We start from the raw sequence: 14,809 nt of genomic DNA, 5'->3' as shown, positions 1-14,809 counted from the left end.
TATTCCCGGATACATTTCAACACTTTTAGCCCTTTTTGATGGTTCTCCAAAAAATAACTCTGACTTTTTCAGAGTGTGGAGGAAGGTGAGGGGAGTTGACAGGGGACTTTATCCGCCTTATGGGGCACTATTCTCGGATACATTTCAACACTTTTAGCCCTTTTTGATGGTTCTCCAAAAAATAACTCTGACTTTTTCAGAGTGTGGAGGAAGGTGAGGGGAGTTGACAGGGGACTTTACCCGCCTTATGGGGCACTATTCCCGGATACATTTCAACACTTTTAGCCCTTTTTGATGGTTCTCCAAAAAATAACTCTGACTTTTTCAGAGTGTGGAGGAAGGTGAGGGGAGTTGACAGGGGACTTTACCCGCCTTATGGGGCACTATTCCCGGATACATTTCAACACTTTTAGCCCTTTTTGATGGTTCTCCAAAAAATAACTCTGACTTTTTCAGAGTGTGGAGGAAGGTGAGGGGAGTTGACAGGGGACTTTACCCGCCTTATGGGGCACTATTCCCGGATACATTTCAACACTTTTAGCCCTTTTTGATGGTTCTCCAAAAAATAACTCTGACTTTTTCAGAGTGTGGAGGAAGGTGAGGGGAGTTGACAGGGGACTTTACCCGCCTTATGGGGCACTATTCCCGGATACATTTCAACACTTTTAGCCCTTTTTGATGGTTCTCCAAAAAATAACTCTGACTTTTTCAGAGTGTGGAGGAAGGTGAGGGGAGTTGACAGGGGACTTTACCCGCCTTATGGGGCACTATTCTCGGATACATTTTTTCATTTTCACCCATTTTTGATGGTTCTCCAAAAAGACAAGTTAGTCTTTTTTCTTCCCCCTTCCTCTTCTGATTTCTCACTGATCGAATGGCAAACGCGACCCGCCATCGGAGGGCCTCCGCCGGCCCGGCCTCGTGCCGGTGCTCTGACGGTCGGTTCCTCCGAACTGCGGGTTCGACTCTGATGGCCGGGAGGGACGAGGGAAACGTCGGGGGGGTCTGCTGGAGGCTCCTGCTGGAGTCTTGCGTTCACTGGGACCTGGCTCGAAAAACTCGAAACCCTGACTCCAGTGCGGTGTTGCGGCCATGCGCCTCCGGGTACCAGACTCCCCTGCCTCCTCCGTGTTGCGTGGGCTGCGTGGGGGTAACCCTGCGTGTCCGTTACCCTGCGTGTCTCTTACCTCCCAGGCCGACCGATATGAAGCGTTTCCAAGACGAACCGTCTGACTCAGGGGTCCCACCACAGGTTCCGTAGCGGGGTGGAAGTTCCACCTCCCCTCTTTGCCGCGGAATGCAAAACAAACACCTGTTTCTCTCATCCTCCACTGTGGCATAGCGGCCTTAGTCGGCTGTGGCATTCAGCAATTGGCCTTGCTCCGGGCACAGGACCCTACTTCATCAAACTACCTATTTGATCCTGCGTAACAACCACATATATGCTTGTCTGCAAAGACATTGATCGAATGGCAAACGTGACCCGCCATCGGAGGGCCTCCGCCGGCCCGGCCTCGTGCCGGTGCTCTGGCGGTCGGTTCCTCCGAACTGCGGGTTCGACTCTGATGGCCGGGAGGGACGAGGGAAACGTCGGGGGGGTCTGCTGGAGGCTCCGGGCACAGGACCCTACTTCATCAAACTACCTATTTGATCCTGCGTAACAACCACATATATGCTTGTCTGCAAAGACATTGATCGAATGGCAAACGTGACCCGCCATCGGAGGGCCTCCGCCGGCCCGGCCTCGTGCCGGTGCTCTGGCGGTCGGTTCCTCCGAACTGCGGGTTCGACTCTGATGGCCGGGAGGGACGGGGGAAACGTCGGGGGGGGTCTGCTGGAGGCTCCTGCTGGAGTCTTGCGTTCACTGGGACCTGGCTCGAAAAACTCGAAACCCTGACTCCAGTGCGGTGTTGCGGCCATGCGCCTCCGGGTACCAGACTCCCCTGCCTCCTCCGTGTTGCGTGGGCTGCGTGGGGGTAACCCTGCGTGTCCGTTACCCTGCGTGTCTCTTACCTCCCAGGCCGACCGATATGAAGCGTTTCCAAGACGAACCGTCTGACTCAGGGGTCCCACCACAGGTTCCGTAGCGGGGTGGAAGTTCCACCTCCCCTCTTTGCCGCGGAATGCAAAACAAACACCTGTTTCTCTCATCCTCCACTGTGGCATAGCGGCCTTAGTCGGCTGCGGCATTCAGCAATTGGCCTTGCTCCGGGCACAGGACCCTACTTCATCAAACTACCTATTTGATCCTGCGTAACAACCACATATATGCTTGTCTGCAAAGACATTGATCGAATGGCAAACGTGACCCGCCATCGGAGGGCCTCCGCCGGCCCGGCCTCGTGCCGGTGCTCTGGCGGTCGGTTCCTCCGAACTGCGGGTTCGACTCTGATGGCCGGGAGGGACGAGGGAAACGTCGGGGGGGTCTGCTGGAGGCTCCGGGCACAGGACCCTACTTCATCAAACTACCTATTTGATCCTGCGTAACAACCACATATATGCTTGTCTGCAAAGACATTGATCGAATGGCAAACGTGACCCGCCATCGGAGGGCCTCCGCCGGCCCGGCCTCGTGCCGGTGCTCTGGCGGTCGGTTCCTCCGAACTGCGGGTTCGACTCTGATGGCCGGGAGGGACGGGGGAAACGTCGGGGGGGTCTGCTGGAGGCTCCTGCTGGAGTCTTGCGTTCACTGGGACCTGGCTCGAAAAACTCGAAACCCTGACTCCAGTGCGGTGTTGCGGCCATGCGCCTCCGGGTACCAGACTCCCCTGCCTCCTCCGTGTTGCGTGGGCTGCGTGGGGGTAACCCTGCGTGTCCGTTACCCTGCGTGTCTCTTACCTCCCAGGCCGACCGATATGAAGCGTTTCCAAGACGAACCGTCTGACTCAGGGGTCCCACCACAGGTTCCGTAGCGGGGTGGAAGTTCCACCTCCCCTCTTTGCCGCGGAATGCAAAACAAACACCTGTTTCTCTCATCCTCCACTGTGGCATAGCGGCCTTAGTCGGCTGCGGCATTCAGCAATTGGCCTTGCTCCGGGCACAGGACCCTACTTCATCAAACTACCTATTTGATCCTGCGTAACAACCACATATATGCTTGTCTGCAAAGACATTGATCGAATGGCAAACGTGACCCGCCATCGGAAGGCCTCCGCCGGCCCGGCTTCGTGCCGGTGCTCTGGCGGTCGGTTCTTCCAAACTGCGGGTTTGACTCTGCTCCTGGGAGCACATATGCTTGTCTGCAAAGAGGGACATGCCTGGTCCCGCCCAGGTGTTCTTCTACGGCTAGTGTCCAGCCAGCTGCGGTATCATCAACTTTGACCCGCCATCGGAGGGCCTCCTCCCCGGGTCCAGCTTCCGGTGCTAGGCGGTCGGTTCCTCCAAACTGTGTGATTGACTCTGCTCCTGGGAGCACATATGCTTGTCTGCAAAGAGGGACATGCCTGGTCCCGCCCAGGTGTTCTTCTACGGCTAGTGTCCAGCCAGCTGCGGTATCATCAACTTTGACCCGCCATCGGAGGGCCTCCTCCCCGGGTCCAGCTTCCGGTGCTAGGCGGTCGGTTCCTCCAAACTGTGTGATTGACTCTGCTCCTGGGAGCACATATGCTTGTCTGCAAAGAGGGACATGCCTGGTCCCGCCCAGGTGTTCTTCTACGGCTAGTGTCCAGCCAGCTGCGGTATCATCAACTTTGACCCGCCATCGGAGGGCCTCCTCCCCGGGTCCAGCTTCCGGTGCTAGGCGGTCGGTTCCTCCAAACTGTGTGATTGACTCTGCTCCTGGGAGCACATATGCTTGTCTGCAAAGAGGGACATGCCTGGTCCCGCCCAGGTGTTCTTCTACGGCTAGTGTCCAGCCAGCTGCGGTATCATCAACTTTGACCCGCCATCGGAGGGCCTCCTCCCCGGGTCCAGCTTCCGGTGCTTGGCGGTCGGTTCATCCAAACTACGGGTAATCCTGGAGCGGACATAAACAAAGAATGATATTTTACAGGACATGATGGATATGTGTTTTTTCCAGGCTTTTTGGAAATAAACCAAATGTGATTTTGCAGTGCATGATATAGCTCATTTTACCCATGTGATGTTGTGCAGTACATTACTGAGCTCATTTAACGATATTGGTCTACCAGGTGAAGTGGGATGCTGCCATTTCCCAACTGGTCTCCGGAGGAATATAAGGAGAGTTGACAGGGGACTCTGCCCAGTGCTCATGAACCAAATGAGGGGTGTGTTAGAGGGGAAATGCTCTGGCTGTTTCTGCAGCCTCTGCATCTACCTTCTCTCCCCACCCCGATACCAGCGCGTGCCTGCTGTAAAAGGCAGGTGCACGGGCTCTCACTTCCACTAACTCTGAGCCTGGCTCCCGAGCAGCACGTTCTCCCCGGCAGTCCGCCAGCAGATGAAAAACACCCACCTCTCCGCCTCTTCCGAGGGACGAGGGAACCGCGCGGGGGGGTCTGCTGGAGGTTCCTGCCGGGTGCTCCGTACTGCGTTTCACCGGGACCTGGCTCGAAAAACTCGGAACTCTGACTCCAGTGCGGTGTGGCGGTCTCGCCCTGGCCGTCCACCGTGCGCCTCCGGGTACCTGACTCCCCTGCCTCCTCCGGGGGCAGGTGCGAGGGGTTCAATGCCTCCTCCCCCCGCTGCGGCGAAAGCCGGAGCGGGACGGAGCGCCCGGAGGTACTGTTACCCCCACGTTTTGTACCCAAAACTGTCTTGTGAGTTCGTGGCAGAACCATGAAACAAAAAACAATCAATGTATCGGACCCATCGCCAGTCGCGTTGGTGCGGAGGTGGGACCATTTTAACCAGGTGGTAACCCAAGTCCTCCCCTTGGTCCGTGTTCCCTGCATTGAAGCATCGGACCCATGGTTGCAATCAGCAGTTGGCTAACGCATATAAACGGAGAAACAGAAAACCATTTAAATATAATTCATTGTGTGTGTTTTTGGAAGGATGTTGACCGAATGCCCGGTGTGCAGCCTCCGCTATCTGGCTTTGAATAAGCACCTTAAGCACAAACATGCAGTGCGGAACCTGGATGAAAGAGGCATCATTCTTAAAATGGCCAGTGGTAGAATAAATGTTCGGACCAAACCCTGTCCCATCACAGGGTGTTCGTATGCTGGGAGGAAACTACACCGTCATGTAACTCGTGACCACCCTGAGTTCTCCCGAGATGAGGCACATCAGGTCATGGCAAGGCTGAAGCATAGTGTGGCCCTGCAGTTGCTCCATGACCTCCGAGAGACTAATCCCATCATTGGAATGGCTACATCATTGGATATAGACAATGAGGAGGAATACCCGGTGCACCCTCCACCCTTCTCCCCACATACCGAGTGTGACGAAGAGGACTGCATGCAGGTGAGGCTGGACAATGTGGCATTGAGGGCTCAGAAGGATGCCCTCATTGATGAGGTGAAGACCCTGCGCTCCAGGCTAAAACAGGGTCTAAAACCCAGGAAGCAGAATGCCACTGCTGCTCTGCTTCAGGAAGACGAAGAATGTATACGATTTAAGGGCGTAGCAATCCCAAGTACCCCCGACATGAACTCAGTAGCCTCCGGCAGCAATACCCCTCTCAAGACCCCGGTGAAGACTGTCATGCGGTCCATAGAAGCCTCTGCGAGTGAGACCCCCCTCAAGTCTGTGATGCGGTCCCCAGAAGCCTCCGGAAGCAAGACCCCGGTGAAGACTGTCATGCGGTCCGACAAAGCCTCCGGTAGTGAGACCCCGGTGAACACTGTCATGCGGTCCCCAGAAGCCTCCGGAAGCAAGACCCCGGTGAAGACTGTCATGCGGTCCAACAAAGCCTCCGGTAGAGAGACCCCTCTCAAGTCTGTGATGCGGTCCCCAGAAGCCTCCGGAAGCAAGACCCCAGTGAAGACTGTCATGTGGTCCCCAGAAGCCTCCGGTAGTGAGACCCCAGTGAAGACTGTCATGCGGTCCATAGAAGCCTCTGCGAGTGAGATCCCTCTCAAGTCTGTGATGCGGTCCCCAGAAGCCTCCGGAAGCAAGACCCCGATGCAGACTGTCATGCGGTCCGTAGAAGCCTCCTGTAGTGAGACCCCTGTATGCCAGAAGACCCGTGCGTCTGTCTCCAATAAGCTGAAAGCTAATCTGGCTAAGGACTGGCCCTCTTCCCAAAATCAATGGTGCACTGGGAAGGGACTGCGGAATACCATGCGTGAAATCACGTTGCCTAAAAGCATGGAGACGTACATTCAGACATACAGAGGTCATTGTGAGGGTCTTGCACCGACAGTAAAACGGAAAGAGAATTGTATGTCCAATGTCAGCCGGATAAAGAACTTCATAGTATTCATGGCCCATGGTTTTGACCGGCTGTCAGACTGGCTGTTTCTAAAAGACACAAAGAGGGTCCGTGGCTGGAGCAAGTATATTTCAGAGTCGGGCCGGACAGTCACAACATCGCTGTTGTTCCTGAAGACTGTGAACCATTTCCTGAGGTACTTGTCTGCATCAAAGCTCCGGGGGTGCAGGCTCACCCAGTCTGATATGACCCACATCATCAGAGAGGTGAAAGCCAACATTAACGATTTGAAAAAGTCTGTCACTCTCCACCAGTTTAAGGTGAAGAGGGACAAGCTGGATCGTCTGCCGAGCCAGGCGGAGCTTCTCGCCGCCATGGCGGCCGCTGAGAAGCGCATCCCTGATCTCCTTGACCTGATGGCTAGCAATCCGACCACAATCACCCAGTACCTGCTATATGGCTATCTAACCCTCCATTGGAGCCTCCTGTATGGCCACCGTCCGGGTGTGTATGCAAACATGACCAACACGGAGGTCTTTGAGGCGGACAGAAGGGGCACTGCTGAGGGCTACATCATCCACGTGCAGGATCACAAGACTGCCAAGACATTTGGTGAAGCACAGCTGGTGCTTACAATAAAGGAGTTTAGCTGGGTCATGCGGTGGATGGGGATAAAAGAGGGCTTGTCGGGTCCTCAGAATGAATTCTTCCTTTTCACATCGGGGAAGCAGGCTTCCAAGAACCTGAACGCTCACTTGAAGAGGGCTTGGGCTGATGCTGGGCTAGAAACAGCCGTCACCTTCACCATCTTGCGCACTGCCCTGGCTGACAATATCAAGCATCACCAAGATCCAGAAAGCAGGTCGATTCTGGCTAGGTTTATGTGCCACGACGTAAGCACTGCAGACCGGTTCTACGCGAATACGCCTGGAATAAAGGAGGCATTGAAGATCCGCTCCATGTTCAGGGCGGCGGCAGCAGCTGCAGCAGCATCATCATCAGAAGGAGGTCTACCACCGTCAGCTACCTCCGAAGAGGATTCAGGGGCGGAGAGCAGCGATACCTCTTCTTCAGGACCGATTGGTACTCCTGATGAGGGGAAAGGGGCCGTGGACTCAACCTTTTTTCCCCGGTGCACTGTACAAGTTAGACGGCTAATATGGCCCCAAGGCCCCTGTTAATCATGTTGTTATTATGTTTATTTTGTATACTGTTTTTGTAAAATTGGTGTGATAATTAAATAAAAAATAAAAAAAAAAATTAGTATAACCTTGAAGGTTCCCAGGGGCAAATACAGTGCCTGTCATTTTGCAGGATATAATTTAACATGTAACCTCTCCTGGAAATGGACATACTCTGTGCATTTCCAGGAGAGGTTCCATGTTAAATTATATCCTGCAATATCCTCCAAAGAAGGGGTGGTAGTGTCATGAATAAGGCCGAATATGTATGCCGATGTGCGGACGGTAAAGCACCGCAAAATCCACCCCTTTAGGGTAACCAGGGGCATGAAGTTCTGTAGGGTGTGAACATCTGGGTTTAGTCCGAGTGAGGAGTGCTCGAGCGTGGGAGGATGTGTAAGGCAGAGGAGGGTAACAAAAGGTGTGTGCAGGAGCAGGGAGAAAAGAGAAAATAAAAAGACTCAAAGTGTTCCACCTTCCAGCAGCAGCAGCAGCGGGCCCGCTCTGTCCGTGGTGCTGAACACCTGCCTGTCTATGTGGAGTACAAAAACAAACAAAGACAAACACCTTTAAGGTCACCAGGGGCGTGAGGTTCTGGTTCTGGCGGTGTGCATGGAGGGGTTTAGTCCGAGTGAGGAGTGCTCGAGCGTGGGAGGATGTGTAAGGCAGAGGAGGGGAACAAAAAAAAACGAATACAAATAAGTTAAAGTGTGAACCTCCAGCAGGGCAGGTGCTGCTGCTGCTGCTGCTGCTGCTGCTGCTGCTGCTGCTGCTGCTGCTGCTGCTGCTGCTGCTGCTGCTGTGAAGGAGGACGAATATTGATGCTTGTGTTCGGACGGTAAAGCACCGCAAAATCCACCCCCCCTTAAAGGTGACCAGGGGCATGAGATTCTGCAGGGTGTGAACATCTGGGTTTAGTCCGTGGGGGAGTGCTTAAGTCCGGGGGCCCGGGGTCTCACGGTGCACGAGGTTATGGAAGTGCAGCAGGGCAGGTGCTGCTGCTGCTGCTGCTGCTGCTGCTGCTGCTGCTGCTGCTGCTGCTGCTGTGAAGGAGGACGAATATTGATGCTTGTGTTCGGACGGTAAAGCACCGCAAAATCCACCCCCCCTTAAAGGTGACCAGGGGCATGAGATTCTGCAGGGTGTGAACATCTGGGTTTAGTCCGTGGGGGAGTGCTTAAGTCCGGGGGCCCGGGGTCTCACGGTGCACGAGGTTATGGAAGTGCCACTGTTGCCGGAGGTCCTTAGTCCGTCCTTTGGGGCTCTGTCAGGGGCTACAGAGAGGTGGTTTTCCCGGTCCCTCTCCTGGAGGTATGAAATAACCTGAGCTCCATGTGAGGGAGCCGTGCTGGAGCTGCTTAGTCCGTCCTTTGGTGGTCTTTGAGGGGCTAATGAGAGGTGTTTTCCCCGGTCTATTTGATGGAAGTCTGACACGAGCAGAGTGTGCATGCTTTGAAACTAATCCACCCACACTTAGCATGCTATTTTAGGGTATAAATCGTACCTTGTCACCATGTACTGTGCTCCCTGGGACGACGCGCCCTCCTGTGGGGACACATGAGAACTGCACTCAAATCACTTTGTGCTTTTTAAACAGTTTAACATATTTTTTTCCACATTTAAAAAACGCTTTCTGCCCTGGAAATCATTTCTAATCATTATTACCGTTATGGAGGGGCTGCAGGAACACTTTCCCCGCCTTGCAAACATTTATTCCTGGTTCAAATAATCAATTTGTTCCGCCTGCTTTGCGTCAGCACCTCTGCGGCTGTCGGATTAACACAGATGAATGCACTTTTAACACTCACGCAGCCAGAATTCCTGCTCTTTTCCTGGGTTACAAAGTGAGGTGACGCAGCCTGTCCTCTGAGTCTCCCCGCCTCTCATAGACTTATTTCTGGGTAAAAAAAGCCATGTGCTCCGCCCCCTGGATCTCTGCATGTGTGTGTGTGCCTGTGAGTCTGTGGCTACTGTCCACATGCCCGCATTAGGAGGCACTATTTTCGGATACATTTTCTCATTTTCACCACTTTTCATGTTTTTATTATGTATATTGTTATATTATTATTATTATTATTATTGTATATATGTATACTGTGTATACTGTTTTTGTAAAAATCATGTGATTATTAAATAAATAATAAAACATGAATATAACCTTGAAGTTTCCCAGGGGCAAATACAGTGCCAGGTGTCAGACTATTTAAACAATGTTTACCCAGGATTCCGACACCTTCCCTGGCTTGTAAAATGCGGTGATGCGCCCTGGAGGTATCAGAGTATTTTAAACAACTTTTCCCCGCCTTTCAAACACTTTTTCCTGGCTTATAGCCTGTCATTTTGCAGGATATAATTTAACATGGAACCTCTCCCAGGGGCAAATACAGTGCCAGGTGTCAGACTATTTAAACAATGTTTACCCAGGATTCCGACACCTTCCCTGGCTTGTAAAATGCGGTGATGCGCCCTGGAGGTATCAGAGTATTTTAAACAACTTTTCCCCGCCTTTCAAACACTTTTTCCTGGCTTATAGCCTGTCATTTTGCAGGATATAATTTAACATGGAACCTCTCCCAGGGGCAAATACAGTGCCAGGTGTCAGACTATTTAAACAATGTTTACCCAGGATTCCGACACCTTCCCTGGCTTGTAAAATGCGGTGATGCGCCCTGGAGGTATCAGAGTATTTTAAACAACTTTTCCCCGCCTTTCAAACACTTTTTCCTGGCTTATAGCCTGTCATTTTGCAGGATATAATTTAACATGGAACCTCTCCCAGGGGCAAATACAGTGCCAGGTGTCAGACTATTTAAACAATGTTTACCCAGGATTCCGACACCTTCCCTGGCTTGTAAAATGCGGTGATGCGCCCTGGAGGTATCAGAGTATTTTAAACAACTTTTCCCCGCCTTTCAAACACTTTTTCCTGGCTTATAGCCTGTCATTTTGCAGGATATAATTTAACATGGAACCTCTCCCAGGGGCAAATACAGTGCCAGGTGTCAGACTATTTAAACAATGTTTACCCAGGATTCCGACACCTTCCCTGGCTTGTAAAATGCGGTGATGCGCCCTGGAGGTATCAGAGTATTTTAAACAACTTTTCCCCGCCTTTCAAACACTTTTTCCTGGCTTATAGCCTGTCATTTTGCAGGATATAATTTAACATGGAACCTCTCCCAGGGGCAAATACAGTGCCAGGTGTCAGACTATTTAAACAATGTTTACCCAGGATTCCGACACCTTCCCTGGCTTGTAAAATGCGGTGATGCGCCCTGGAGGTATCAGAGTATTTTAAACAACTTTTCCCCGCCTTTCAAACACTTTTTCCTGGCTTATAGCCTGTCATTTTGCAGGATATAATTTAACATGGAACCTCTCCCAGGGGCAAATACAGTGCCAGGTGTCAGACTATTTAAACAATGTTTACCCAGGATTCCGACACCTTCCCTGGCTTGTAAAATGCGGTGATGCGCCCTGGAGGTATCAGAGTATTTTAAACAACTTTTCTCCGCCTTTCAAACACTTTTTCCTGGCTTATAGCCTGTCATTTTGCAGGATATAATTTAACATGGAACCTCTCCTGGAAATGGACATACTCTGCGCATTTCCAGGAGAGGTTCCATGTTAAATGATATCCTGCAAAATGACAGGCAACAACTCTCTTCCAGACGTTTAAAAACACTTTTCCGACTATTTTAAACAACTTTTCCCCGCCTTTCAAACACTTTTTCCTGGCTTATAGCCTGTCATTTTTCAGGATATAATTTAACATGGAACCTCTCCTGGAAATGGACATACTCTGCGCATTCCCAGGAGAGGTTCCATGTTAAATGATATCCTGCAAAATGACAGGCAACAACTCTCTTCCAGACGTTTAAAAACACTTTTCCGACTATTTTAAACAACTTTTCCCCGCCTTTCAAACACTTTTTCCTGGCTTATAGCCTGTCATTTTGCAGGATATAATTTAACATGGAACCTCTCCTGGAAATGGACATATTCTGTGCATTTCCAGGAGAGGTTACATGTTAAATGATATCCTGCAAAATGACAGGCTACAACTCTCTTCCAGACGTTTAAAAACACTTTCCCCGACCATTTAAACATTATTTATGGCTTGTAAAGTGCGGTGATGAGCCCTGACAGTATCAGACTATTTAAAGGGTTACCAGGAGCATGAGAATATCCTCCACAGAAGGGGTGGTGGTGCCGTGAATAAGGCCGAATATGGATACCGATGTGCCGACGGTAAAGCACCGCAAAATCCACCCCCTTTAGGTTAACCAGGGGCATGGAGTTCTGTAGGGTGTGAACATCTGGGTTTAGTCCGTGGGGGAGTGCTTAAGTCCGGGAGTCCGGGGACTCACGGTGTGCAAGGTTATGGAGGTGCCCATGTCAGGGACACATGCTGGAGGTCTGTGGTCCGTCCTTTGGGGGTCTTGGAGGGGCCACAGAGAGGAGATTTCCCCGGTCTCTGTCCTGGATGAGTGAAATAAACAGAGTCTCCATGTCAGGGACACATGCTGGAGGTCTCTCTCCCGAGAGTGGACGTCCATTGCCTGTAAATTGGTCTAACATTAGGTCTGTCACTTTGGCTAACCGCACCACTGTCTGTCGTCTCCCGCAAGTGGACATCCATTGTCACTTTGGCTAACCGCACCACTGTCTGTCGTCTCCCGCAAGTGGACATCCATTGCGCCTAAATAAGGTTAGGGTTAGGGTTTAACCCTAGGGTTTTCGGACCCCCCCAGACCCCCCCAATAAAGCAAAACTGCACGTTTCAGGGTGGCCTTTTATTGTGGGCAGCCTAAGGCACACCTGTGCCATAATCATGCTGTCTAATCAGCATCTTGATATGCCACACCTGTGAGGTGGGATGGATTATCTCGGCAAAGGAGAAGTGCTCACTATCACAGATTTTTTCAGATTTGTGAACAATATTTGAGATAAATGGTTATTTTGTGTATATAGAACATGTTTTAGATCTTTGAGTTCATCTCATGAAAAATGGGAGCAAAAACAAAAGTGTTGCATTTATATTTTTGTTCAGTGTATGCAAATCCTGTTTAATATTATAAAAAGAGACGCAGCCTATTTTTCTATAATAAATATATATAGCAATAATACATTATCATATTTATTTATGTATTTTATTTTGTTGTATAGCTGTGCAAAAAGCTGCTCTTAGTTTACTTTTGAATGCCTTACTCACTCTAGTCTAGACTAACATCATGAGTGAATGGCTTGGAATATCTGATAATAGAGCCTGCACGTTGTGTTTATTTGTAATTGTTGAATAAAGAATACTGTAGATTTTGGATCAAGTTGTACCATCATGAATTAAAATGTCATCAATGTATGAGATTCCTAAATAATCCTTTCGTCAAATCCCCTTTCTCCACATGTGATGGGAATATAGTGGTGCAGGAATGACTCCTAAAAACAGGAAATGAGCGTTTTCCAGCTTTCAGTTCACTCGTCTCGAAGTCAACTTTTGTTTTTGGAACTCTGAAATAACATCATCGCTCCCAACATTAGCTGCCTTTAGCTTATTTGTCTGACATTAGCTTTTTACCTGATTCGTTTCGATTTTGAAAATCAATAAGTGGTGTTAACATGTGGAGATAATCCTGCTGAACAGAACCTCTGTCTGCAACATTCCAAAATCTGATTGAGGAATCCTATTGCGTTCAGCTGGGTAAGCCCTTGTGATGTTCACTTCTGGATCATTCTGAATATGTTACCACTCTGTTGCATTGTGTGTTTTTGCAGTAGTCAAAATAAATAAATAAATATTAATCTCTCTGAATATTCTGCAGTGTTTTTTTGTATTTGTTTGTATTATTTTGCATGTGCGTAGAAACAGGCCAGAAACCACAGAGATGGCGATGTAGCATGCAATGTCATACCAATAAATAATACTTACATAAATATCTGCACCATAAAATCCATCCTGGTAAACAACACTGCAGAGGATGCAAACACAAACAAACAGACAAACAAACACACAATAAAACAAAAATATCCATATTAGTGCATGTTGACATGCAGCGACTGGGCTAGCTTTCAGACAACCCAAATCTCCACAATCCAAAGTAATCAAACCAAAAACAGTATAGAGGTAAAAGGGAATACATCAGGCAGCCTCTGATGGCTGGGTAAGGAGGCTTGGGGGGGGGACAAAAACATCCTGAAGGTCTTATTCACGGATATATCATACATGGAGTCCAATCAGCATGCATCGGATTTAGAGTTGTGTATCTGAAGATTTATTATACATATAAAAAAGTATTTAGGGTTATATATTTATTCCAAATGCAAGATTTTACACTCTTTTTTTATGAACAATTAAAGGCCACAGTGCCCTCACTCTCAGTTTCTAAAAAAGTTCAAACTCCAGATAAAAACAGCAAATTGAGGCATTAAGATCTTCTTTCAGACCCTAGGTGTTCCTATGCTGTGTGTAAACGTGGACACTTCTCCAGCACAGTGTCTCGTCTCACACTGTGAAAACGTGCAGTGCTTTAAGCCCTGAGCCTGTTTTCCAGGTCTCAGCCTCGAAAAGGACATTCCCAGAACAAATGACCATAACTTCACTTCTAAAAGGGGTAAATGAATAATCTTTGTTCTCTGTTTATAGTTTTGTAGGTTTGGGTGTTTTTGCTGTTTTCCATGTCATGTTTTCCTTTGGGTCATTGTCTTGTCATTAGTTTCCCTGGTGTGTCTAATTGTCTGATTATGTTCACCTGGACCCCTGTGTTTTCTCCTCCCTCCTCACCTGTGTCTTGTTGTGTGATTAGTCTTGTGTGTATTTAAGTTCTGTATTTTCTGTCTGTCTTGGTCGTTTGCCTTGTTCCCTGACTAGTTCTGCGGTGAGTGTTCTGTTTTGTCATTGTATATAGGCTATATATATATATATATATATATCATAGCCTTGAAATAAAGGCATTTTCAGTTTATATCTGCATTTGGGTCCTGCTTGTTTCACAAACAGTGACAGTACGAACCGATCAAGAAATGGGCCCAGTAGATCCGTTCGAGTTGGAATTATTACATTTTTCCTTCTTTTTGGCTAACTGCTCGGATAGATGGAAGAGAGCACCCGGAGTTCAGCAGCGGGAGGCTGTGTTGTCGGAGGCGCGCCAGATGGCTAGAGAGAAACCAGGTATGGTGAAGTTCTTACCTGGCTGGATTTCAAAGATCCTCCCTGTGTGTGATTCCCGGTCTGCTAGCCCCAGGCATGCTAGCTCCCGGCCTCCCAATTCCCAACCTGGCACCATACGCCTCGGTGGGTTCCGTCTGCAGTCAACCCATGCTTCTGCCCCAGTTCCTGCTCCTGTCCAGGAGT

At 49.7% G+C, this 14,809-nt stretch overlaps 1 protein-coding gene across 1 annotated transcript in view; it reads right to left on the bottom strand.

The window, feature by feature from the left end:
* Window positions 1-13,387: 13,387 nt before the first annotated feature.
* Window positions 13,388-14,809, bottom strand: part of LOC307027117 (RNA binding protein fox-1 homolog 1-like) — a gene marked incomplete at both ends in the record, with an annotated part of 52,056 nt that continues 50,634 nt past the window's right edge. The window contains 1 exon segment of the mRNA XM_079695310.1: window positions 13,388-13,427. Within this exon segment, the coding sequence (XP_079551436.1) occupies window positions 13,388-13,427 (40 nt within the window).

Source organism: Notothenia rossii (genome assembly GCF_949606895.1).
Source record: "Notothenia rossii genome assembly, contig: scaffold_108, whole genome shotgun sequence".
NCBI lineage: Eukaryota > Metazoa > Chordata > Actinopteri > Perciformes > Nototheniidae > Notothenia > Notothenia rossii.
The sequence above is the reverse complement of the archived record's forward strand: the minus strand, read 5'-3'. Positions and strand labels throughout refer to the sequence as shown.